Raw genomic sequence first — 27,734 nt, 5'->3', positions numbered from 1 at the left:
ACACACATGAACACATACATAGAAAGAGTATATAACTGTTTCCATAACCACCAGCATTTTTGGCCATGTCTATCAGTTAATATTGGAAATGAATAAGTTATGATTTACGAGCCGGCCAGATTGCTTTATTGAGTTGAATTCTATAATGAGCACTCAGGCTGTCAACAAGGATAATCCATTATGACACAAATCCCCTAATGACAAAAATGAGGTTAGTGATGGATAGAGCAGATCCAAGAACATCTCAAATGCTAAATGATTTAAATACTGTGAATGCATAATGGATTTGTACTTAATACCTTTTTTCCCATCAGTGCAAGTAAAATCACCAGTGTGTATTTAAAGAAAATATTGCATCTCCAGTTTTTGCATTTCAATATACTCGAATGGTTTCACAGAATCTATGCAACGCTTAATGCAAGATTCTCAGTTTTTATTATTTGAAAGTGTTAATATCTTTGAACACTGAAATGTGTGTGTGTTAGTGTGTGTGTGATGTGAGAGAGATAGAGAGAGAGAGAGACAGAGAGAGAGACAGTGCTGGCTATCTGTTCATTCCATCTGGCTTTATGTGACTCCCCCTCCCCCCAGTACAAAACAATAATCAGTGTGATTAATGATAGTCCATATCAAATGTATTACATTAATCTTCTCTGTTTCCGCTTTCTTTTTATAGACAAAGCCCTGCTTAAATGCCCTGCTATGAAATATACAGTCAGGCTTCAACCTACTTGATACATGAGCCATTAAGCCATGTACTGTACTGTCCAAAAGTCTGACTCCACTACCAAGAACTGTACTTATTTAAACATTTATCAAAAGCTAATACTTGTACACTCATTTATACTTATTATTTAAGAACACAGTGAAACTTCTGTCAGTTGGAAAAATTTGTATTCTTTCATTCATTCATTCTATCATTCATCCACTTGATCTGCTTAATCCTGGTGCGTGGTCACATTGGTGCCTGTCCTTGGAGTTAATCCCAATAACACCAATACATCACAGGGTATCATGCACACACATCCACAGGGGCAATTAAGCATAGACAGGCCACCTACCGACATGATTTTGGAAGTTGGGAGGAAATCAGAGAACCTGTGGGAAGCCGGACACAAGAAGAACATGAGAAACACACAGAAAGCAACCCAAGAGTAAGATTGAAGGGATGCTGGAGCTGTGAGGTTGCAGTGCAGCCATAAATATGGTTGGGTTTCCTCTGGGTTCTCTGGTTTCCTCCTACCTCTAAAACATCCAACTCAGACCATATTCCTGCCTCATGCATAGTTTTCCTGGGATAAGCTCCGGATCCTCAACCTGAGCAGTCATCGCCCAAGATGAATGAATGAGACTAAGCCTTTTGAACCACTCGGACCTTTTCATTATTTATTATTCCTATTGACAACTATCTACTAAAGTATTATTTTTTTCCTTTTAGGATGATGAAGAAGGCATCTGGGCATGATTATTGGTATGGCCTGGATTGCTGCTCCTGTTCGGTTCAAAAGGGTGAGTGATGATGATGATCAAACTTCAGTCATTTTCTCTGCACTGCTTGTACTGCTTTCTTCGTAATTGAATTGGCCCCTGAGGGCTAGCTAAAATAAGGCGAGGTTTATTCAGGAAATGTTAAACTCTCAATGGTACTTAAATTAGAAAAAAAAAATGCTGTGTGCATTGGAACCAAGCTAGTGTTTAAGTAAAACTGGAATTACTGTTGAGCCACAAAGTCTCATACATGTACGCTTACCCCAGACTATCAACATTTTACAGCTTATACCTTGTTAAAATGACAGAGTGAGAAGAACCAGAAGACTTGCCCCACACACACACACACACACACACACACACACACACCTGTAAAATTTAACAGCTCAGCCTACCTGTAGCGAGTGTGTATGTACATGTGTGTATTTGTATTAATTAAAAGGCTTTAGGTATTTTTATGGTTTGTCTAAAAACCTTAAATAAAGAATGTTGGGCTTTAAAGGATCATTTTTGTCTCTGTATGACAGTCAGATATGATAAACTATATGCAATGTATGAATGCAAATATATATCCAATACAGCCAGTGGTTGGGAAGTCTGGCTTTGCACACACTTAGAGGCACAAAAGTGCATACACACGCACAGGATTTGTGGTAATCGAAACCCTCCACCTCTCATCCACCCACAAGTCCCATAATCCAGCAGATTTGTATTCCACTGCTTTACTTTACTCTTATCAGCATAACTCATCTCACTGCCTGGGTTTCCTCACTGTGTGTGTGTGTGTGTGTGTGGGTGCACCATATTCACACAACTTCTGCTTGAGTGTTGGAGGTTTTTTCTATGCTTCACACAAGCAATGACATTTTTTAGAGCATGGTTCCTTCATAAAACTTAATTAGCAGAGTAGACATAAAGTTGAAAAGTACGTGCTCAGCTTTGACTGGACGGTCTCAGGTTGCCTTTACAGATTTTTTTTTTGTTTGCCTTCCTGGCCTCCCTAATGAAAGAGGAATGTTTTTCCTGAGGAGAGACACAAACACAAAACAAAGCAGAAACGAGACAATACTGTATTTGTAAGGGATGTCCAAGCAAATTATCAATTGTGACATCAGTACTTGAACACCAGAAATACGCAGCATCTGATGTTAATAATCACAGAGGAAAAATTTTATTTTTGGGAAAAAAAAAAAAAAAAAAGAATTCTATGAGCAAATTCAGGAATATTTCTGCACGATCCCATCAGGATCTAATTAATTTAATTGTTTCCCCAAGTCTACTTGTTTATGATTCAGTTACAGGTCCAGGAGTGTGTTAATTTAATTACATTTCCCTGGGAATATTTGCTAGTTTTATTTAGATAGCCATGCTAGTTGGTTTAGTTTCCTTCCCAATAGTCAGATGCAAATACCACAGATGTAAATATCGCAGAATCACGATTAAACCACAGCCTTTGAGTTTATTATAAGCCTATGTCACCAAATCCATCAGGTCATGATGGGTTTGGACATGATCAGAGGCACCTAGTGTCAGACTTATCTTAAGGCGCATGGCTAACCATACACACATACATCTCATACTTGTATTGTATTGAACTTGTATTGGCACTTTTCAGGCCACAAGCTTCAGAATCTTGCGTGCTGCTATCTTTTGAGTAATTTAGAGCAGGATAGAATTACTGAATTGAGTAAGATTCATGATATTAGAATTGAGATATAGTTGGATATACATTGCAGGTCTTTGTAAAATTTGAACTTACAATAAATTCATTGTAGGAGAGAATTTTAGCTAAAGTACATGATTTTATGGTGCAGTTATCTGCTTAATGATATAGGGTGAGCCTGGAGGTTACCGGTCTTTCCTTATGAATATAGTGAGTAAATGAAAGTAGCAGCAAATCCTTGTGCATGTGTGTTTGTGTGTGTTTATGCTGTTTATGATTTGTGAAAACATGCATGCATGTGTGAAATTGCTACTTGATGTGCTGTAATGTACAACGAGCTCCTTTGTGCATGGAAGTAATGGATTTACTTGTAGAATGGGGCGAGTAATGAGACAGAAAAACTGCAAATGTGTTAGCAATCTTTGCACTCACATTTTTATGGAAGCTCTGCTATTTGAGAATTCTTAAGAAAAGTAGCAACCTAAAACTAGTAGACAGCAGAGTGTGCCAAAGCATGATTTATTTTTCTTTTCTCTTTCAAAGCATGGTAACACATTGTTCCTGATGATTACATGTTACCTTCAGTAAGGTTTAGGTGTCACTTTATACAGAATATGATTTTGGTTTGTTTAGTGGCTGTGGTGGTTATATTGCCACCAGGGCTGTATACAGATACCCAGCAAATTAACCCTTTAAAGAATCTCTTGGTGGATCTTGATGAACGGTGATAACCGTTGATTTCCTTTGATATGAATGTAATTACTGACTAATTCATACAAGCATCTGAATGATAAAATGAATAATTATGATTAATAAGCCGGGGATTTTTAGGGGTTAATGTGTATGATTATGCTGTACATATAGGAAACATACTATATTATATAATTATGAATTATATTGTTACTTGAACATGCATGCTTTTATTTATTTCAGGATGAATGTGGTATTTTGCCATCTGTGCTTTTTCTGTAGATACTTCTCTCTGTTTCTGAAAACATTTATACACGTCTATCCTTTTCCAAACATCCTTAATCCGTGTCTTGTAAACAGGAATTCAGATCTGAATATGTATAAGGAGAGATAAGTGAAGTAAAGTGAATTTTTGGTATTGTTCCCATTACTAATGGGAGAAAAGAAGGGTATTGTTTTGAATTGAGATTGTTTTTTAAGTGTCTTAAACAAAAAAGAGACCCTTAATGATGCAGGTGTGCTCTAAGAACCACACCCCATCCACACACACACACACACACACACACACACACACACACACATAAGCACACTCATCAGCACACATATACTTAAATAGTGTTTAAATAGAGTTCACATGTTCCAACCTGTTAGTGTTTTAGGTAGCAATGAAATAGCAAATAGATGTGGAATTTGTGTGTGTGTGTGTAAACGTGTATGTGTGAGGAAGAAAGAGTGTGTGTGTATGTGTGTGAAGGACATTAGAAGGGATTAAAGTAGCATTTACTTGAGCCCTACTGGCTCTAAAACACAAAGCCAAATGCAAGTGCAGCGTCAGCGCACCTGGGGAAGTTTCCGGAAAAATGCCATGTGTACACACACACACACAAACACACAAACACACACACACACATATCCTGTCCAAGAAACAGATTAAAGCCTCTTCTAAATACATGAAAAATGGAACAAAGGAAAGGGAAGGAAAAGAATTTGTGTATTTTCATATTTGTATTATCATAAATTGTCTGCCTACAGGTCTTGGCACAAGGGATTGTGTGGTCATCTTTTTTTCTGCTTGCCTTGGGACGCCAGGTGAGTGCTTACCTGGTGACATTTGTGGTAGACTTGCAGAGCATGTAGCCAATCCATTCCCAGTGTCCATAGATTTTCATTTCTGATGGAATCAGATCTGGAGGATTATTCTTAGACAGGGGTTGATGTTGATAATGAGTTTTAGGGTAGCTGACAACATAGTCTACACAGCATATCTCAGGTCCATGAAGAAGGACTGATTTGAAATCTGACCTTTGTGAAAAGAGTCAGTTCCTTGGAATCCCAGATCTTTAGCTGCAGGAAGGCTGCTCTTGCTTTGACGTTGGTGTCCATGCTACCCTTCTTCCTAACAACCTAGACTGGTTAAAGCTTTCACTTTTTCCCATGAATTGTTCTTTACAGTGACTGGCACTGCAATTACTGTTGATATCATGGAGAATTTTGACCTATCCCCATTGTAAAAGTTATGGCCATTCTGTGCAGCATTACTAGTCAAGATGAATCTTGTCTTGTGCATCTTAAGTGTCCACTGGATTCTGTCCCTCCTCTGCATTGTGGCAGGTTTCATAATTAATCATTCCCCCATGCAAGTTTCTGATGATGTTAACAAGCTGGCTGATATCTTAGAAAAGTGTGGAACTGATGACATGGTCCAGCATCACGTGCAGACAAAGAGGAAATGGTTTGAACCCTAGGTAATACCGGATAATTCTGACATATGTCTTATTGCTACCAGTCTACATCTGTGTGTTTCTTTGTGCCTTCAGTAACTGCTATAACCAAAGAGAGAGAGTGAGTTAGCCCCTTTTCTGTCAATTTGCCCTTTTTGGTTGAGTTTTTGAAACTGCACTGGAAAGCAAGGTTGCATGAAATTCCATATCTGTTTTGAATCTTCCTTCACACCCCTACACACCAGGTTGTACAAAAAGTTCCCCAAAAATTGTCCTGTTCATGGTTCAAATGCATTTATATAGTCATCAAAGTTCACAAAAGAAGCAGAGTACCACTCCGTCAACTGGTGCACAGGATCTATCTCTGCAAAAGCTGTTCTTGCTCTACTTGCTGTTCACACCAATGAGTGTCAGCCTGGTTCTGTGTTTGATTCAGGATGATACTGTTAAAAACCCTAGGGATGGACAGACGTGTGCACCATCTGTATCAAGTTGCAGAGCTCACCTCCTTCCAGTCTGATAGCAGTGGCTTCTCTCCCTCTTCCTGCTCTTCTCAAACAGGAAAATGATATTTTCTAGATAATCTCTGGTTCTCTCTTGAGTGCTTCTGCAGGAATGTTGCCAGATCCTCCTGCCAGGCCATTCCTAAGCAGTTTGATAACTTTTTTTTGTATCTGTTGCTTAGTTGGCTTTGTAATGTTTACAGCCTGATCAACTGGTGGTATTTCTGGTGGCTTTGGTGGCATATGTCTGTTGTTGGTCCCTCAAATGCTCCACCCTTAACCTGCCATATTGGTAATGTCCTGGTCTCTCTGGGTAATTGTACTTCCCTGACAGACTATATATTATTCTCCTTCATGTTTCTTGCTGTTTCTCTCCTTTTTCTGCTCCTGTTGCTAGGCCATTGATGTAACTCTTCTCAGCTCTGATACTTCTCCTTGTTGCTCTTGTTGCTCTTCTGCATCCTCTTCCTTGCCCTGACCAGTCTAATCTGGTTTCTAGATTAGAGATGCTTCCTTTTCTTTGCCTCTTTTTCTCTCAATTCTTGCACGTAGCCATTATTTGCAGTCCTTTGCGAGCACTTGTTGCCCAACTTGAAATTTGTTTCTCAGTGCTGCTTTATATTCCTTCAGATTCAATGTGTCCTTTAGAAGGTCTGAGCTCTATTCTTGCATTATGCTGGTCTTTCTAACTTTCCAAAGTTCCTCTCCTGTTACAGCTTTAGCTTAGCCGAAAGAAGAAGATTATGGTCAGATGCAATATCAATACTCCTTTCTTCACTCACACATCCCACACAGATCTTCTTACTTTCTTGGCAATGGACGGTGGTATCTCAAGTGGTTAAGGCTTTGGGTTGTTGATTGGAAGGTTGTGGTTCAAGCCCCAGAACTGCCATCCTGCCAATGTTGGGCCCCATAGCAAGGCCTTTAACTCTGTGCTCCAGTGGTACTGCAAAATGGCTGAACCTATGCTTTGACCCAAACTTCCTTGGATATGCAAAGAAAGACTTTCACTGTGCTGTTATGTATATGTGACAAAAATAAAAAGGCTTCTTCTTCTTCAGATGGTTTGGTGTTGCTGGTGCTTGTTCCATGAGCTTCCCATCTGAGAAGTGCTCAGTCACTATCAGTCATTTTTGCCTAGTTCTTTCAGATTCACTTATGCTGAGAAGAGTAAGAAGAGTATAGTCTGCTCTGACATGTGCATATTGCCCTGTTTCATATATAGTCTGTAAATTCCATGTCAGATGATGGCTACCCTGGACAAAAGAAGATGATAGTTCGTTTTTACCACGTGGCATCATGATATGGAGGTGTCCTGGATGATTGTTTCTTCACAGCTAGACACACTGAACCATACAGGCTTGGGACCAACTTTGGTGGCTTTAGTAGCTATGGCGGCATTTAAAAAAAAAAGGTCTGCAGATATATTTTAGTAATCTCATGCAAATAATCTAATATTTAACACTGTAAGTAAATCTCTACCATTGCCTTTTATTTATAGACCATTTCATTGCTGTTTATTTCAGACTTTTCCAAGCAGTAACACTTGGCATTAATAGTAACAGTACTAGATATTTCTTTCTTAGTTTTATTTAGGTTTTGAATTGTTCTTATTATGCTTTAGCTTAAATAAAAAACATTTAGTTTAAAAGACTAACAAGACTTAGTATGTTAATAGCTACCAAATAACTATAATAATTGTAACATCTACAACAGCTTTATAGTAACTGAAAAAAGGAATGATTAAAAAATAGACAGTTTGGATATACTATACATCACATAACACACACACACACACACACACGTATTCTCATTCTGTATTACCCTATGTGGTGACATTAAACAGAATCGCTCCCAGACGCACCCTGCACCTTAGGTAAGTCGCAGTATAAACCTGCCTAACAGTATTTAAACATTTCTGATCAAGATTGACACTTGAGGAAGCAGAAAAATAGAAAAATAACATTTAGCTTTTTTTTTTTTTTTACCTGAGACGATTTAGATGCATTCCAGTATTTTCTTTCTATCCCACATTCACTGATCAGCCTCGGATAGCTGAACCCTCTCCACAGTCTAATACACTGAAATCAGATAAAGCATTAAAACCAGCAGGAGCTTTCATCTCTCTTTCCGTTTTCGCCTTCATTTTTTTAAACCTATTTTTTCACTCCACACCAGGAGAAAGGGAAGCCCCGTTGACACCTGTGAGAAAAAGGAAAAGAGAGATCAATATCAAAACTTGCTTAATTCTATTGTGCTATAGACCAAATTTAATTTTTAAAAGATCTACAATAAGTAATGAATACAGTAACCACACAGCCTTTATGCTAACCACTGCAAAGGGCTGGTCTGCTGGGTTTTCCATTTTAAAACAGCAGACATAACAAACACACCCACAGCACTAAGAGTAGCCATTAGCACAGGACGATTATTGAATTATGTGATACCGCTGTTACAATTTCACCAAGGGTGTTTTAAGCTGGAGTGTGTGTAGTCCTGTCAATAGCACGTGCTAAAGAGGGGGAAGCATGTTATGACGTGTGGGAGTTGAGCCCCTGTCTGTGGCGCTGTCTCTTTAGATTAGCATGTGTTTGACTAATGTAACAGAGTAAGGGTGGCCAGGAGGGTTAGCTAAAAGCTTGATCATTCCCAGAGCTTTTTCTTTTTTCTTTTCTTTCCTCTATGCCAATTCTGAAGTGAATTTTGTGCTTTAGCATTGGGTGTTGGATGAAGGGTTTTTTTTTAAAGTGTGTGTGTGTGTGTGTGTGTGTGTGTGAGAGTGTGTGTGTGTGGTGTATGTGTGAGGCTCAAGCATGGTCATGGCGTCTTTTATCTAGCTTTTGTGTAAAAGCTGCACTTGTAAGACGACATTCAGCAGAGGATTAGTGTCCATGCTCTCGTCTCCTCGTCTTACCGGAACACAGCCAACTTAAGATCTGGAGACACACACCGAAAGCTCCAGTGTTGAATTAACACCTACAGTGTTCACTTAAGTTCACTTAGACACAAATGAGCATTGTAGGTTTTAATTCAAGTCCTCTGTACCTGCTTTTTTCAACACACTAACACGTACAAATAGTCCTCTTTTCATAGTTCATTCACACAAACAGCACAAATGTGACCCAGTGCACCAGAACTAAGTAACGACAAACTGTAATGTAAAGACAAACAGTGAAGGCCTGCAAAACAGAGACATCATGCATTAAGTACCTGATGTAACAAGAGACAAGCTGCTTGTCCTGCTTGGTTCCACAATGTGTTTGGGTTGTCTGTGTGCAGGCATATGGGGGCTTGAAAGTATAAAAGTATTTTACTTACTTGATCACTTGTTCTATTTCTTCTGGGTGTTTTGCTCCATGTGAGATAGGACAGGAATGAAGCACTGGAAACTAACACATGGTGGAAGGCAATGCTATGTAGGTCAGACTGATTAGAGTGTGTCTGAGAGACAGAAGGAGAATTCAAATGTAGAACGATTTTTAAACAAGTTGTATACAAAATGAGAACAGTGACAAGAAACGAACAGTGAAAAAGCTAAAGGAACTGAGTATTCAACTGTTGGAAAAGAATAAAGACTAAAGTGTAACAGTAGAAAGGAGACAAACTAGTAAAGAGAAATTGTGTGAAATAACGACTGGGAAAGTAAGCAGGTTCCAGTTTGCTGTGATGCCGTGAAGAGGGACTGTAAATGATCAGCTCGACTGAATTGCTCTTGATTGGATGCAGTAATTCCCTATGCTGTTGTTTATTTGTTCATTTACAGCTGGCTCTTATTTGGTTCTGTCTGACTCCCACTCAGACTTTTTGTCCCATGTGTCCTCTGCTTTAGCTCTTTATGGGGATTTGACATCATTTCTTTTGAGCTCTCTAAGGCGGACATACTGTGTTAAGCAATCCAGTTTATACACGCAGATATTTGGAAAGCAAACTGACCATGCGAGGAATGATGCATAACATCACACCATGGTCATAAACCAATAAGGAATTGCTAAGAAAATAAATAAAGAAGATAAAAATAGAAAAACCAACAACAGTTACAAAATGTTCAGTGAATGCAGATAAATGTCAATTTTTTTTTTTTGCTTGTATAGTTTTGCTCGGAATCTACAAAGCTAATGTACGAATGAAATGCTGTTTTATTACTCTGCATAATTTTCATCTGGATCATCTGGAATTTGCTCATTAGATTTATTTATTTATTTATTTGTGAAGGTGCATGCCAGCATGGGTTATGTAGTTGAAAACATTTGCTTGGATAAATTATTATTTTCATCACAATTGTTATCTTAAAGTCATTTAATTGCTTTTTAATTGTAAAAAAAAAAAAATAAAAAATGGAAGTGTCTCAACTTGGAGTGGAAAACCATAACCACTCAAAATCTACCACTCATGAGGACAAAAGTTCAAGCCATAAATCGCCTCCAAATTACAGACCTGGTATAATTCACATATCTGCAAACCTGGTGATTAACTTTTGCCTAGTATCATATATCTCAGAATAGTGGACACTCTGTTTCATCTCTCTCTCTCTCTCTCTCTCTCTCTCTCTCTCTCTCTCTCTCTCTCTCTCTCCTCTTTCCTCTTTTCATTTGAAATAATTTCTTTATTTATTTGTTTGCAGTATTTGCTTGCAGGATTTCTCACTAAACCGTCCCTTGGTCCATTTCCTGTTATTATAGCTTGTCTTCTCTCTCTCTCTCTCTCTCTCTCTCTCTTTCTCTCTCTCTCTTCCTTTCTTTCCACACACTGTCTCCTTTCTTTCCTGTCCCAGGACTTAAATTCCTTGTACATGTTCTACATGCAGGATAGGGTGCGGCTAAGTTATACACAAACAAATGAACAGACGTTTTAAATTGGGCCCCTGTAATGGGATGCCTGATTTATTCCCTTCTATATCGCCTCTTCTTTTCAGGCACTTGACTAATCGAATAGAAAGATGACTAAATAAACATCTATTCCAGGCCATTAACCAGCATTTTTGGGTCACAGACTTTTTTTGTTCCCTTTGAAGAATTTTTTTCTGTAACTTATTTCTATAATAATTTGTACTGTGATAGGGTGTAATGCTGAAAGAATTAAATTTCGTATTACATTGCATTAAGGTAGTCTTCTACATGTGTACACTACACATCTGCCCTGCATGCTTTGTAGCAGTGGATAGAAATGTACAGATATGGCTGAAGGATAGATGAGTGGGATTTAACAGGAAATCTTTGACATAAATCAGTTTCCAGAATGAAATGTCAGCTTGGTTCGTGAAGAACTACTGGGAGATATGTGGAGATATGACATGAACAGCTGGATTTTTCAGGATGATATTCAGTATGGAATTTTTCACATTTTCAGTATGAGTATGGAAAACTCAATACTCGGAAAATCGTATTTTATATACTGCAGAGAGATGAGGATTTATAGTTAGGAAAGTTAAAACGAGTACTTAAATCTATATATGATTAACACTAGAAGGAAAATTCCACACAACTTTCATCTGTTATTAACATGGCATCCAATAGTCCCTTCAGGATTTCGTGGTTTGGCGATCACAGAAATTAACGGCATATTCAGGGGGTGCTTGAAATTTTTCTGCAGATTCGGGCAAAGACAAAACATACATTCAGCCAAAGCCTTCTTTCAATTCTTGTTCATGGAACATGAGTACAGCTATCATGACAAATAATTACATGTGTCTTCACTGCTAGTAGTTTAAGAAGAATCCTGGGTCTGAAATTTCCCCAGTGCAAGTAGTTTTTCCGAAACAAGCGAAAAAAAGAAAAGGCACATTTTTCATCACATTTTTGGCCACAACAATCACAAAAAAGCTCTGTGGGACTGATCCCAGATTGTTTTAAACCTAGTCTATTTTCATTTGGTTTCCTACATTACCTACAACACCATTCGACTTCCTGCTAATAGTGGTGCAGTGGGATTTAGCCCTTGCTTCATTTCTCCTAAAGTGAGTGCAGCAGTTTTTTAGTGCTTTAGTCCATTCAGCTTTCTCACTTCCTCATCTGTACACTATGTACAAACAGATCAGGTCCTAAAGCTCCTGAGCAGCAGATGTGGGCATGTCTAGTGATGTGACAAAGTTTATGCAAATATGGAGTGACTACCAATGGGAATGAGGGCAGTAGAGGGCAAAGATCACACACTGCTTCTTCTTTATCTCGTTTGGTATTCATTGCAGAATTTTAGATACAAATGCCAAATATCCCTCTACTAAAATGTTTCATTTTAGAGACAAGAAAACTGATTTAGAATGCTACCTACTGATAAACATTATTACTATAGCAACCAGGAGGAGGAACACCTACTGGTGACATCATGGTGCAGCTTGTATAGTGACTGAATGTTTGTTAAATCCATTAATTTTACACTGGATCATTTGTTGACACATATCTAATTGCCTTCGATGATAACTGTACTCATGTTTGCTGCATGTGAACTGAATAGGGCTTTGACTGAATTCGAGTTGTGATGATGATGATGATGATGATGATGATGATGATGATGTGTCTTGGCCGAAATCTGCGGTAACTAAATATTGTAAACTCTTCTGAATATTGCAGATGCTTAATTTTGTTTTCATTTCTATAGTCCCAAAATGACAAAATCCTTCATATTATATAATCCTCAATTATTCGATCATAATAAGAGCTAATTTACTGGTATTTATTAAGTATGTTTTTAAATTTATTTGAAACATTAAACAAGCTGTTGCTGCGACGGACAGTCATTAAATGGGTTTCAATAGATTTCTGGTTCTGAATTAATATACACACTGCACCTGATAGCAAATAAGGATTCAAATTTTATTTCCAGTAGCAGCATAAACACGTCAGTAAATTAATTCTCCTGAATTTGATAAAGCTTATTTTGGGTTTTGTACACAATATATGCTGTATGTTTCATACAGTATGTAAGACACTGTAAATACATTATACAATAACTCCTTGATTTTAGTATTAAAATACTAAATGATATATATTCCAAAGATCAAATTTTCACTTACTGCAAGTTATTTATTTTCATGAAGCATGTAATTAATGGTGAGTTGCTCACTGTAGTTCAGCTGAAAGCATTTACCTACAAGTTGTTTAAGAAAGTGTTTATTATTAGGTAGATTTGCAACTTTAAACTGGTCCTAGGTGTGAATGAGTGTGTGGCTGGGTGTGTGCATGATGCTCTGTGCAGGTACAGCTTGCATGTATAAACCCAAAGCAAATGTTCATGACTGTTAGCACTCAGTATTCTATACCTTTTTACCCTTCATGAACAACCTGGTCCTACTGTTTTATAGGTGAGTTCTGGTTCTTTGTGTGTGTGTGTGTGTGTGTGTGTGTAGTCCCAGACAGCCCCTTAGGGCTGCAGTTTTGTCTGTCACACATCAAGCTCTAGCATTTTAATTCAGTCTCCCATGCCTGCATCTGGATTTCACATACTTGTTAAAGTTTGTTCAAAAAAGCCACACTCAGCTCGCAGCCTGGCCAATAAATGGTCTGTTTTTTCTCTGCCTGTAAATTTACATGAACATTCACACACACACACTCTCTCTCTCTCTCTCTCTCTCTCTCTCTCTCTCTTCTAGCTCTAGTTCTAGGTTTGTGGGGTATTTCAGTTGACTTGTGTTTTACTATAGCTAATTAACGTCTACGCCTACCCCAATTTTAACCTCATCATTTGGCTTTTTGGGGTGTGTTTTTTTGTTTCTTCTTCTTCTTCTTCTTCTTCTTCTTTTAATAATAATCCTTATTAGTATTATTAGTATTATTATTAGTAATAGTAGTAGTAGTAGTAGTAGTAGAACTTTATTTTACATTTAAATGCCAGTTTGCTGTTAATATACTTTCCAGGCGATCAAAAATTTCACATATTCTTATGTCCAAAATTTTGTCCCCACACAGAGCCCGACACACACACACACACACACACACAAACACCACATGTGTGCAGTAGCTCCCCAAAACATTGTAATTGTCTTGTATACTTTTTAAGGCAAATTAACTAAACCCAAGAAAGCAAAAGTTAAACATGCGGTTAGCTTGTTTTTACTTATAATTGCTCATTTACAAAATGATGTTTGGAGTTAGTCCTTTACCACTGGCTTGTTCTGTATCTTCTTTCTCCTCTCTCATTCAGATGAAGCTTTGATATGCTCAATTATCACATTTGTTTAAATGTCTTATGATATTAGGTGCACTGTACATTCTTTTTTAATTGGTATGAGGGAAAAAATGCTGTTCTTCTATTCACATGCTAAACCTTTGTTTAGCAGTTTTGGTTAAAAAAAATCAAGAAGAAGAAGTAGAAGAAGAAGAAAAATAAAAAGAGAAAATGTAATTTATATATTTCTCATCACTAACAAGCATCTTATAAAACAAATATGTCAAATATAACACAAGTTCAACAAATAAACAAAAATCCATCCCCTACAAACATCTAATATAACAAATAAACAAATAATCTTCAAAGACAAACATCTAATATAACAAAAATAATAACATACTAAGAATCGTATCCTATTTTATACATAAAATAAACAGCAATCATCACACACAAGTATCAATATTATACGTAATCAAATCCTCATGCCATACAAACATCAAATACAACAAATAAACAAAAACCAATGCCATGCAAACATCATATACAACAAATAAACAAATAACCATGCCATATAAACATCATATACAACAATAATCAGATAAATATTTCATACAAATACAAAAACCCACAGCTTGGGTTCAGTTTCCAGGCAGGGAACCAACCCAACCAACTCTCAGCACTGGTCCCAAGCCTGGAGGGTTTCATCAGGAAGGACATCCAGCATAAAATACCTGTGCCAAAAATCAAATGAGTGGATCAGTTGATCTGGACAACAGCAACATACAGTATTTTACAACAATTAAACACACTTAATCACATAATATCACATACAAGCATCATATGCCCCATATTAAATAAATCATTACACAAGAACCTATTTAACAACCAAGCAATTATCAATCCCATACAAATATTATGTACAACAAATAAACAAATGATTATCCGGAAATATTAATATAATGTATAACAAATAATCTGCAAAGTTTAACACTTTATACAACAAGGCATGATGGAGATCAGAGCAGTTGGATAGAGGTGCATTGTGATGACAAAAAACAGGTAGAGATTATAGATAGAGAAGGAGGTGAAGGGGAGGAACTGCTTAGTTACTGATGAAAGACTGATAAAACACTGAGAAAAAAGAGTTCACCAAGATAACCAAGGGTGCAGCCATTTAAAGCTTGGTAGGTGGAAAGCAGGATAATAATAATAATAAGAAGAAGAAGAAGAAGAATAGAAGCATTCATTTGTCACATATACATTACAGCACAGTGAAATTATTTCTTTGCATATCCCAACTTTGGAGGTTGGGGTCAGAGCACAGGGTCAGTCATGAAACAGGGGTTGTATCATGATACATGGAGCAGGGAGGTTTAAAAGCTTTATAGTGGCAGCTTGGCAGTACTGGGGCGTGAACCCTGATCTTCAGATCAACAACCCAGAGCCTTAACCACTTGAGCCACCATTGTCAGGAAAAGATATGATATTCAAGAAATTTGTGCCAGAAACAGTAGAATGAAATACAATAAATTCTTACTCTCTGACTCCTCCATTATCCCCAACATCATTTAAACATGACAAACAGAAGGCACAAAAACATAAACAACAAACGAAAAAAGAAGAAAAAGAAGACAGGCATTTGTGGTGTGTGAATTGGAAACAAGAAAAAGTGTATATGTGCAATGGAAACATTATGTAAACAGTAATCATGGAATCAGCTCACCTGAAGATGTGCATCAAGATCTGTGGCTATAATTATAAGTGATTAAATCTAATCCTATTCTCCACTCACAAGGATTGTAACCATATGTGAATTTATTAGACAATTTGCTCTAAGCATATTTAAATACAGATACAAATTATGTGTATTGGGTCAGATATAAAGCTTGTGCTCATTCACTCATCTTTAGTAACTGCCTGGTCAGGGTAATGCTTGTGTACTGACTGGCTACTCTATTAAACTAAACTCTTTATCAAATATCATGAACAGAAACAAAAATAATAAGTGGGCATGCTGGATTAAAAATGAATCCCACACAAATCTGTTGTGTTGTAGCTGAGCTTGTGGAACTGTCACACAATTCTGGTACACTTATGCACTAATTCGTCATGAGATTTTTATCAAACTCCCACCTCTGCTTTTTCTTTTTCCTTATTCTACCTCAATGAATGTTTTCGTGCCACAGCGATCGTCGACTTGCTCATTAGGGAAGTTGGATTTTTGTAATGTTGTCTTGTAAGAATGGGTCTCATTTCAAACAGATTTGTTCATAGGAGTATTTACATAAGATATTTGATAGTCAAAAATCTGATAATCTAACAGTCTTGGTTTCTTGGGGTTCAATATAGAAGCCTGTGGTGCTTTATTTGGATAATAAAACCTTTTTACCCCCCCAAAAAAATGTTTCTATGTAGACCATTTGGAGAGTAATGAGACTTTTATATTAAAGCAGTTCTATAATTCAACAAATGTGTAAGGGGAAATGAGTGCCATTATTTTGTGGAATTTGATCTGTATGTAGATAACACAGTGAGTTGTTTTGAAAGAACATGCTTATGAATGACATATTTTAGAAAAATATCCAACACAAGAAGAAGTGAGAGCTGTCAATGTATACATGTGTTTTTCTTAACACAATGTTGTTTCCGTTGGAAGAAATATACTGTGTTTAATTTTTGGCTTTTTATAAAATAAACACAATAGTAATAATAATAATAATAATAATAATAATAATAATAATAATAATAATAATAATAATAATAATTCAATTTCATTAAATTTCTGTAATTGAAACACACAAATTATTCAACTATTAAAAGGAATGGTTCTAAATAAAACCTTCTATCACTGTTTTCATACACTACCACTCAATAGTTTAAGATCACTCAAAAAATTTTGTTTAATTGTTTTCCAAGGAAACACACACAAAATTAGTATGAATAGAAAATATAGCAAAAGAACAGGACATGCTGACATGTCAGAGTTAGAAATAATGATTTTGATGGAAATGATGAATGTTTTCTTCAAACTTTGCCTTCATCCAAAAAAAAACAAAAAAAAAAAACACCTTTTGCATCAATTACAGCCTGGGCATTCTAGCTGTCAGTTTTTCAAGATAATCTGAGGAGATTTTACCCCATGCTACCTGGAGAATCTCCCACAAGATGGATTGGCTGATGGAGTCTAGTTGGTTGGTACTTTTTAGAATAAGTTAGTGTATTATTATTATTATTATTATTATTATTATTATTATTATTATTATTATTTTAGGGTTTCATATATGAAGACAGTGATACACTTGTATATAAAACCTTGCCTTTTAAGAATGAACAGTTTATTTTAAGGCATTAACTTAAGAAATACTAAAAATAAATACCTTTATTATTGATGAAAGAAAGAAAGAAAGAAAGAAAGAAAGAAAGAAAGAAAGAAAGAAAGAAAGAAAGAAAGAAAGAAGCGACCAATAAGTGACCCATCAGGTTTGTCTACAGTCTGCAGTATAATCCCTAGTATGCCTTTCTATCGGCAGACTTCCTTTTCCTGTCTCACATGCCTTTCCAGTGCCTAGTTTTATCTTAACCTTAATCTAAGCTTTATGGTACTTTTAATTATGCTCCAAAATAAAAGTGGCAGAGTTTTGGGCAATAATCACTGACATGATTATTGTAGTAGGTGATTAATGCTATGACAAAACCTAAATCTAAGCCTAATCTTAAATTCAGCAACCTGAAAGGGAAAAAAAATATCAAAAACCCTATCAGGGTTTTTGATGATGTTGTTATTGTTGTTTTTCTATGAAGTGGTTTTCCAAATGTTTCCACAAGGCCAAAGTTGTGAAGATATTCCTGTGCTTGTGAGGATAGGAATATCTGACATATGCTGGGCCCCACCAATATACTAAACACACACACACACACACACACAGAGGCCAGACAAATGTATGAGGTATTTACTACAGAGCAGCCAATGTGCTTACCAGTATGCAGTCTCTTTACAGTTGCCATCTACTTTTAATCAGCAGTTGGTAGCTGCCATGTTTCATTATCAGCATGGCACTGTACAGTTGGAGGACGGCTCCAAACTCTAATCAGTGATGTAAGTCCATACTCTACAGTGGCCTGGTGTAAGCCTGCCAACTCCTGAGTCAACCCAAATGATCCAATAGCATATCAGCAGTGTATGTGTGTGGGGATGGGGGGTGGTTCCTGGGTCAGGAGCCAACAACAGTTTTTCCTTAGTATGTATCTGTGTGTGTGTGTTACAACATTACCATTTACTTTATATTGTTGCATTACTTTTTATTGTATCTGTGGCCAATTAAACATAATTCTTGCTGCAAAAAAACAGCTTGTGGATATTTCCAGCAATCCCATGAGTGATAGATGAGAACAATTGAGGAAAAAGTGAGAGGAGGCCGAAAGCATAAATGTTTTGTCAGTGTTTTAAAAAATCCTTTCTTTCAGCTCCAAGCCATCCCACTTTTGAAAGCTCAAATGACTTTTGTTTATGTGTAATATTCCCTCTAACAGAAATGACATATTATACAGTGTGTGTGTGTGTGTGTCCATCTGTCTGTCTCTCTCTATCTCTCTCTATCTCTCTCTCTCTCTCTCTCTCTCTCTCTCTCTCACATACCTCTGTGATAATTACGCAAAGACAGAAACGCACACACACCCACCCACACACACACACACACACATTTCAGTGTCTTCACTTTGATTTGTATGTTCTCCAAAGACAAAACAAAGATCTCTTCTTTTTTTTTCTTTTTTTTTGTGTGTGTGTGTCTTTGGACAAATATGAGAATAACATACAGAGATGAATTAAATTTAGTAATAAAAAGTAATAAATGAACAACATTTTCTAAAAAGAAATGTTTAAGTGGTTGATCAAACAAACAAGCAACGAGTTTGTGACTCTAGAATTGTTTGAGGCAGGATGACGTAATGGCATAGTCTCAAACAAAATGAACTCAAGAGGCCACCTCATTTGATTTACTCTATACATTACCATTCAGTGCATTTTTAGACTTACCACATAATAATAAGCTGAGAGTCGAAGGCATACAGTACAGCCTCGGTTTGTACTCCACTGTATTCAATAGAGCAGGTGTGTTTCCTGTCACCATTAACCAGGGATGCCAGGTTTCAGCAAAATTTCCAGCACAAGTACATCTCAAAAACCACACAAAATACCTGAAATTAGGCCAAAGTATTTTGGCATTAGAAAAGGGAAAAACATTTCTCTTCTGTTTCTCTGTCTTTGTGCGGAAAGCAGTCACTGTGGTACACACACATTTTGCCTATACAGATACTGTCCACTCTGTAATCCCCCTTTTCTTTCTGTCGGTACTATTTTACAGTAGAAAAGGTTCTAGACCTCATAGACACACAGATTTTACTTGTATGCTAAAGCGTGTTAGATTTCATTCAAATTATTTGCTATAAAGCAAGACCATGGTAGCAGCAGAATATTAAACTAGCCCAAATGTGGCATTATAAAAAAAACTGCCCAGTCCACTGCACCTCCCCTGAGCATGGGGCAGCATGTTTCCCAGTGGACATCTATTAGAACTTATTGCCCCGTAATTGTGCAAAATCTAGAAACATGATCAAATAAATAAATGATGGTAACTGAGAACTTGATTTTGTGTGTTTTTTGTTGCAGTCCTTGTGTTTGGAGAAGCCTTTTATGATTTTAGTGTGCCCTTTAAGAGGACAATAGATAGATAGATAGATAGATAGATAGATAGATAGATAGATAGATAGATAGATAGATAGATAGATAGATAGATAGATAGATAGATAGATAGATAGATAGATAGATAGATAGATAGATAGAGAAATTCTATCTGAGGAGAATAAAGAAGATTAAAAAAAGAAGAGAATTCATTGTGTGTGTGTGTGTGTGCGTGTGTGTGTGTGTACATAGGCTACATGGTGTGCATGGTTCGTTGAGGGGATAGTGTGTATCAGCACAGGGATTATGTGTAATTGAACAAGCTTGACAGATGAGACAACAGAGACATGCAATTAGCCAGAGCGATCATCCACCCGCTCCTCTACCCCACTCGCACGCGTGTGTTACTACACCAGCTCAGGAAAAGTGGGCTTCCCCTTTTCTCTCTGCCTCTGTCGTTCTATCTACATCTTTCCCTTGGTCTTTCTCTCTTAAACTGTTGAGTGATGAGTTGGCTCACAATCAAATTCGCAGATTTCTCTTTTTCTCCCCGCTTTCTTTCTTCTCACCTCTATGGCAATGTGCACAGGCATGTTCTTCCTCCAGCTTGTGGTATCCCAGAGTGCCACACAAGCGCGTTCATGGTGGGCTCCATTTACACGCAGCTGCTTTTTACAGCCACCACACCAGACCCAGCACTGCCAAGCCACACCAATGTAAACTTTTAAGCAGCTCTCACCATGTTTTTATTCCTGGTGTTTTTATACTGGTGAGGAGTTTTGACACATCATTTTAAGGGAAGATTACGTACAAATGAATCTAAACAAACAAATGTTTTATTTTGGTTTCGATAAGTACAGAAAACTGATATATACAGTGATTAAATCTGTAGTGTCTTGTCGGTGAAAATAAAGAAGATTTGATTGCATATCCCTCGTATACCGAGTGTGAGAGAAACTTTAGCTTTCTTCTCTGCAGCTTTTTTGTAAACACAGTGAAACTTAAGTGAGCACACCTAATTTGTTATATGTATAAAATATGGTAAAAATATTCTCCCAATTTCAGTAACCGAATTATCGTGGTCAGAGTGACTGAGCCAATTCATCTGGTGGCATGAGATGGGAGGAAACCTGAGAATCTGGAGGAAACCCTCATAGAAACAGCAGAAGATACACAGAGACTCCAGACAGACAGTAACCCGAACTCATGATTGAACCAGGGACCCTTAAGCATTTTTAGTATTAATTATAAAGTTTAAAAGAGAGAGAGAGAGATAGAGAGAGACAGAGTCAGTAAGTGAGTAAGAGAGAGAGAGAGAGAGAGAGAGAGTGAGAAAGTGAGTGAGAGAGAGAGAGAGAGAAAAGACAAACTGAGAGAGAGAGTAATAAGGATTGTTTTTTTTTATCTATCTATCTATCTATCTATCTATCTATCTATCTATCTATCTATCTATCTATCTATCTATCTATCTATCTATCTATCTATCTGTCTGTCTGTCTGTCTGTCTGTCTGTCTGTCTGTCTTTCTGTCTGTCTGTCTGTCTGCCTGTCTAGATAGATAGATAGATAGATAGATAGATAGATAGATAGATAGATAGATAGATAGATAGATAGATAGATAGATAGATAGATAGATAGATAGATAGATAGACATTTTATGTAAAACACTTTAAAAGTGATAGATAAAATCAATAACAAGGCTGTGTGATAGTCTGCACCAGATGTGAGTTCAGATAAACCTCAGACTTGCTGCAGGTTTAAAGGGAAAGAGTGAACACAGTTATTTGTTTAGTGCTCTTTTTTTTGTCAACATTCGGAATGCGTGTTTGCCGTACATTTTTTCCACAGCAAGCCCATTTTCCAAGCACATTGCACAGGTGAAACTTAAAATATAAAGGTCCCAACATGCCAGACCTGGCTCCTATTGAATAGAAAAACAACAAAAAGTGAAATAACAGTTATAGTCACTCCGAACACCTTTCGCCTTATTGCTTGCATAACAAACCCACTTCAAAGTCTCACTATACTTCTGATGAGTGTATGTGTGTGTGTGTGTGTGCTCGCATATGATTTGCAAGCCTGATAGACCTTCTCCTGGAACAGGACTTCAAAGCAACCCATAGCTCAATCTGCACAGACTGAAAGAATGAGAGAAGCAGAAGTGTGTGTACGATAGGATTTACTGTACTTACATTCTTGCTTTACGTGTGTGCCATTGCGAGTTTTAAAAGCAGAGCTGTTTGTTCATTGAGAGCATGGCGTGGGTGCAAATGTGTGTAGAGGCTTGAGAATTTGTGGGTGTGTGTACATATTTGACTTGTCTAAAGATGCACATCTGTGAATATGTGTGTGTGTGTTTAAGTACATAGGTGAGTCACTAGTGTGTACTAAATATCTAGCTGCGGTCAGTATTATGCTCTTCAAAACATCTTTAAAAAATCCTGTTTTGATATGGAAGGAAGAAATGTAAGCGCCAAAAGAATGATGATAAGAATGGACCTTAAGCTATGTAGTTTTTTTTTTTAATTTAATGCCTTCAGAAATGATTCTCTTTTGCTGATTGGGTTTAAGGCTGCACAAGCCGAATACTTACAGTCTGGTGTGTGTGTGTGTTTGTGTGTGTGTGTGTGTGTTTATGGATAGAACTCACCTTGTGCTTGCCACCTGTAAGCCATCGGCTGAAATTAGCCTCTTAAGCTGTGATCGTTTGCAGAACAAGCAGGATGTGTGGATCTGTGCACATATGTGGATGTGTGTGCATGTGGCTAGCTTTGAGGACTCACCACATTTAGGACATTTATGGGAAAGTATGTATAAAAAAAAAAAACGAGACAATATTGAATGTAATGAAGCATAACAGGGCACACTCGTTTCATATCCCTAATGATTCTATCTGAAATGATGTGGTAATGTTTAACGTTATGGTCCCTTAACTCAAGTTAACATTAGTTTGATCGACAAACCATGAACCTTGACAGTACGAAACATTTTGTATTAAATGGCATTTGTGTAAATGTGAATAGTACACTAGCAAGTTCACAGTAAAATGTTTCTAAATGTTGGAACTCTAGTCTTAACTTAGCTAACAACTGCAATTTCCTCCAAACACACCTTTGTTTTTATTTACCCAAATGCACATCAGTGCTCCACTTCATCAGATCTCAGGTCCTAGGTTCCTCTGTCCTCAGACTAATTTGCTGTTTGAGCTTGAGGGCTTCTTTGGGGGGCCTCATGTGGTGCTTGTTAAAAGCCTGATGGAGGGGGAGGTTTGGTGTGGAGACTTTTGAAAATGCCTGAAGGTGATGAGGTGCATTTCAGGTTTGTGTCACACAGGAAGTCAAGAGGCACTACACTTAAATGAAAGTGTAATTAATGAATTAAAGCACTTATGTTAAAATGCACTGTTGAAATTTGAGACAAACTTTTACCTTTGCATGCCACTAAATGTGATCATGTGTGGATACAGTGATACTGAACCACCAGCTCTGCTAAAGTTCCCACTATTATCTGTTGGTTAAAACTTAGCAGCTGTGGTACGGGAATGAATGCGAGTGGTGTGGGATATTATCTTAAAAAAAATATGATCCTACTGTATGTTCTAACTTTCTATAAGTCACACCAAAGAAATATTGGTGGCAAAGCAGATACTATACTATAAATGGAATTTGCTCAGTAATTGAATGTGCAGATTCTTATCTTATTATTTCTGAAAACAACAAACAGTCTTTTCAAGGTTTTAGAGAGCAGAACGTAAAACCATAAGATAGCCAGATAGGTGAAAAGAATTTACTGACTAGTAATTTGCTATAAATTGCAAAAGAAAATAAGGGGGAAAAATATATAGAACAGGTTTGTGTGTCTTATGATGTACAGTTCACTTGGAGTTGGAAACATTAAAGTGCTTAAAGTTATAAAGCACACTATTTCACCCTGCTTACAGCGTATGAGGTGTTTTGCAGAAAGTAAAAAGAAAACTCCCACCCTCCTTTCTCTTTCTCTCTCTCTTTCTCTCACTATTCATTCCACCATCTCCACCCCTCCAGCTCACCCTTCTCTCCCTCCAAAGTGAATAGTGAAAATTGTCGTTGACCCCAGAGCTCCCAGGGTCTCCGTGAGGTTTCCAGGGGCTTTCAAACTCTCAGCTTGCTTTAGGTCTCTTGCGTTTGAAGGCTGATTGGTTGATTGCAGTCTGTGGAAAAAATAAAAAAAATAAAAAGCTGTACTGTGCAGCTGTAATTGCCTCCACCTCTCAGCATACATATACACACACATACCCTTATGGCCCAAATGACTGAATTGGTGTTAATAGCATAATGAGAGAGTTGAATTGAGCTGAGGTCAAGGAGCAGTGGTGCTTTGGAGGGTTGGGTGGGAAGGAGGTTGGATGAGTGGCGAATGGCATAAAAGGGTAATGGATGAACTGGGAACAGGAGGGCTGAGGAGAGATTACGGACCATCCTTAGTTAGGATCGCATAAAGGATACTATTTTCATTACTACACACGCGAGCCATCAGAGCCATCCTAGCTTACCATGGCCATGAGAAGAGTTTCTGTTTGAAGCATGCTGCAATCTATTGACACTACAAAAACCTTAAAGTCAGTACAAATTTGCCGAGTGCAATAGGTGTGCCATCAAGCTTCGAATTAAAACACACACCCTCTGAACATCAACAAAGGTCGCGTCATGTAGCCCAGAGAAATTTGTGCTGTAACGTTGCCAAGCCCTTGTGCATTATAAATTTCTCTCTGAATAGATGTAGAAGCAAATGATGTCATCATTATTTAATCACAGCTTGCATCATATAGTTATGTTGATGGAATGACAAAAGTTAATTTATACTTTTATTTGTAATATTTATCTGCCATTTACAACAATAATGGCGTCTTTGCTGCCGTCTTGTTTTTCTTTCCCCCTCTTCAGGAAGTCTAATGCTGAAGCTCTATCTATCACTGCACTGTCTCATCCTTATCTCTGTGAGGAGGGTCTCATCTTTAACCCAGGCAGAAGGGGGGGGGACAGGGAGAAAGAAAATAAAGAGGAGAGGAGTGAATGATCAGGTACTTGTATAACTAGTGCAAGTATAGTTGTGAATAGTTGTTTAGTAGTATACAATATATACTTATTTAAGTATATATATTTTAGTATATCATAATCTCTGTAAATTCTGCAGTTTGGGAATTGTAAAGTAAATTTAAAGCTGCTAAGAAGTGTCAGGATATAATGAACTATGAATTATAGATTTTTGTTGCTGTTGTTATTGTTGATTTACAGTACATTTGTAACTCAGAAGATGTAATGTCTTGACTCCTAAAATTTAGTATGTAACATTCTTCTGCCATCAGTTGAATTGGAGCTTTGTTTTAATTCACAGTGACAGCACTATTACATTTAGACAATGACTAAAAAATTCACTTCTCTTTCAATAGTATTGTTAAACAACTTGTCTGCATTCCATTTTTCCCTGACTTTTACTAGCTAACATCGCCTCTTCCTATTTTTCATTTAATTCACCATCACTCAGGCCCTAATGATCATTATGTTCTTGTATATTATGACCGACGTGTCATGCTTAGAGTAAGGAATATTGATATACTGCTGCCCATTTCCTAATGATTTTTAGTGCTGTTGAAATCAGGTTTGCTTTTTTTTTTCCTCTTACTCATAAGCTCAATAGCAGCTGAGTAAATTCAAATGCTGACAGACTACTCCAACCCCCTCCTCTCTCTCTCTCTCTCTCTCTCTCTCTCTCTCTCTCTATTCCAGGCACTGTTTTTGTTTTGCTGCCAGGTCTTTTAGCCCCAGAACAGTTATTCCTGGCCACATATTCACAGATATAATGTCCTGACTAGCCACACTAGGTTAAAGCACCAGCCATTCGTGATGTTATTTAAATACACTCCAAGTGAATTGAATGCAATTACCTAACATAACATTTCAAATAGATTGCACTTGAGATGAGCGGAAAATGTGCATCAGGCTGAGTGACAGTGAGGAAGCATGGGTAGAAAAAGGAGTCCAGTGCAATACGTATGGACGTTTGTGATGAACGTGTGAATCCATTTTTTTTAAACAGATGATATGAGTAACATTTTTGCTAAACATCCCTAAAACATTTTGCTAAACTACCACGTCTTTCAAGGGCATAAATATATATTAGTGATATTGTAAACAGTATTTGAAAACCACATTTTTTTTGCTAATGATTCAGCAGGCTGTCATTTTATATATTTATAATATTTAGTATAATATTTCATAAATATTTAGAAAACTTTTTTTTTAGCTGTTTTTGTCTTTAGGATTGAGTTTGGCATCGGCATCACAGTAACTGACAATTATATTATTATTATTATTATTATTATTAAAAATCCATTCTTTTAACTGATGATAAAACATGAAAAAAAAATCATAAAACACAACCTAAACTTCCAGAAAGTCTCTCTCTCTCTCTTTTTTTTTTTTTTTTACTGGTACAATATTGTAGTATTGCCTTTGAGTGCATATATATCAACCTATTTATTTATCTATCTATCTATCTATCTATCTATCTATCTATCTATCTATCTATCTATCTATCTATCTATCTATCTATCTATCTGTCTGTCTGTCTGTCTGTCTGTCTGTCTGTCTGTCTGTCTGTGTAATTGCTGTTGAACACTGTATGATGCAGTGTGTATAACTATCAATGAACACTGCTATTAATTCCACTCCTAGTACTCTTGGTACTGGATTGGTGGTACTGGAATGTTCCAGTTTAATTTTTTTTTTTTTTAGTGTCAAATTCTTTGTGCAGACGAGAAGGAATTTAGATGGAAATAAAATTGCTAATAATTACACATTTGTAGAACTGAGTATATATTTCTTCTGCAAGTCTATACATTGCTCAGTTCTAATTTGTACTTAACTTAATGAACAGCATGTTTCGTGTATATACAGCTATCAAAATGTAGTTTGTTTCACTGATGATGTTGCGAAAAGCACAAACTGTTACTTGACTTATGAGTGGTAAAGTCTGTGCCGAATACTTTCTTGTAGGATGTTTTTCCATGTTTCCATGAATATTTATGGGTTAAATACAAGCATATGCTTGTGTTCTGATGTTTGTGAATAACAGTGTAACGCAGGCCAGTCTGATTAAAACACACCTACACAGCAGTAGTTAGAAAAAAAGACACCAAGTGACTGATGGGCAATTTACTTGAAGCTTTCTTTAATTTTTCACTACTCTTTCTCATGAATGTATGTGTGTGTATGCGTGCATGCTTGTGTGTGTGATGTATGAGCCCTGGATGATCATGCCTTCAGAGAAAGATGTATTTTCTGTACACAAAAGCATGCATCACCTGCTTCAGACACACAGTAATCTAGCCTTGTTTGTCGGGGCATAGGTTTAACAGGCTGCATGTCTCCGTCCTCTGAGCTTTTTCGCAGTGTCAAGTCTTTGAAGTAGCGCTGCGAGAATTCTTGCTGTGTGAGATATGATCCTACTCAATGAAAGAGCAGAGATGTAACCACTATTATTACAGCTTCTTTGGCATTAACGTTTATGTGATCTCCCTCTCTCTCTCTCTATTTATCTTTATGAGTTACATTGTAGGGGTCAGTGAGTCCCCACTTTTTAAGAAATCTTAAAAATTTTTATCATCTCCTGAAAAGCAAATGCTTTACACACACACACACACACATTAAAACCACCTGCCTAATATTGTGTAGGTTCCCCTTGTGACACCAGAACAGCTCTGACCCATTGAGGCATGGACTTTCCAAGACCCTGAAGGGTGGTGCTGTGGTTTCTGCCACCAAGACATTAACAGCAGATAATTAAAATCCCGTAAGTTGTGAGATGGGACCTGAATCGATCGGACTCATTTGTTCAGCACATACATAT

The 27,734-nt window shown here is 37.1% G+C and overlaps 1 protein-coding gene across 5 annotated transcripts in view; it reads left to right on the top strand.

The window, feature by feature from the left end:
* The window catches only part of LOC131352661 (ERC protein 2), a 194,786-nt gene that overhangs the window by 146,868 nt on the left and 20,184 nt on the right, over nucleotides 1–27,734 (top strand). For 4 of the 5 annotated variants that reach the window (XM_058388943.1, XM_058388942.1, XM_058388941.1 and 1 more), the window contains one exon: nucleotides 1,439–1,509. In XM_058388943.1, the coding sequence (XP_058244926.1) occupies nucleotides 1,439–1,465 (27 nt within the window). In that variant the 3' untranslated portion in view covers nucleotides 1,466–1,509. Of the gene's footprint in view, nucleotides 1–1,438; nucleotides 1,510–24,769; nucleotides 24,907–27,734 lie in introns of all 5 variants that reach the window. The other variant, XR_009204539.1, reaches the window with a different exon arrangement.

The sequence above is a fragment of the Hemibagrus wyckioides genome, linkage group LG05, assembly GCF_019097595.1.
Source record: "Hemibagrus wyckioides isolate EC202008001 linkage group LG05, SWU_Hwy_1.0, whole genome shotgun sequence".
In the NCBI taxonomy this organism is placed as follows: Eukaryota; Metazoa; Chordata; class Actinopteri; order Siluriformes; family Bagridae; genus Hemibagrus; species Hemibagrus wyckioides.
This window is presented reverse-complemented; position numbering and strand designations above follow the sequence as displayed.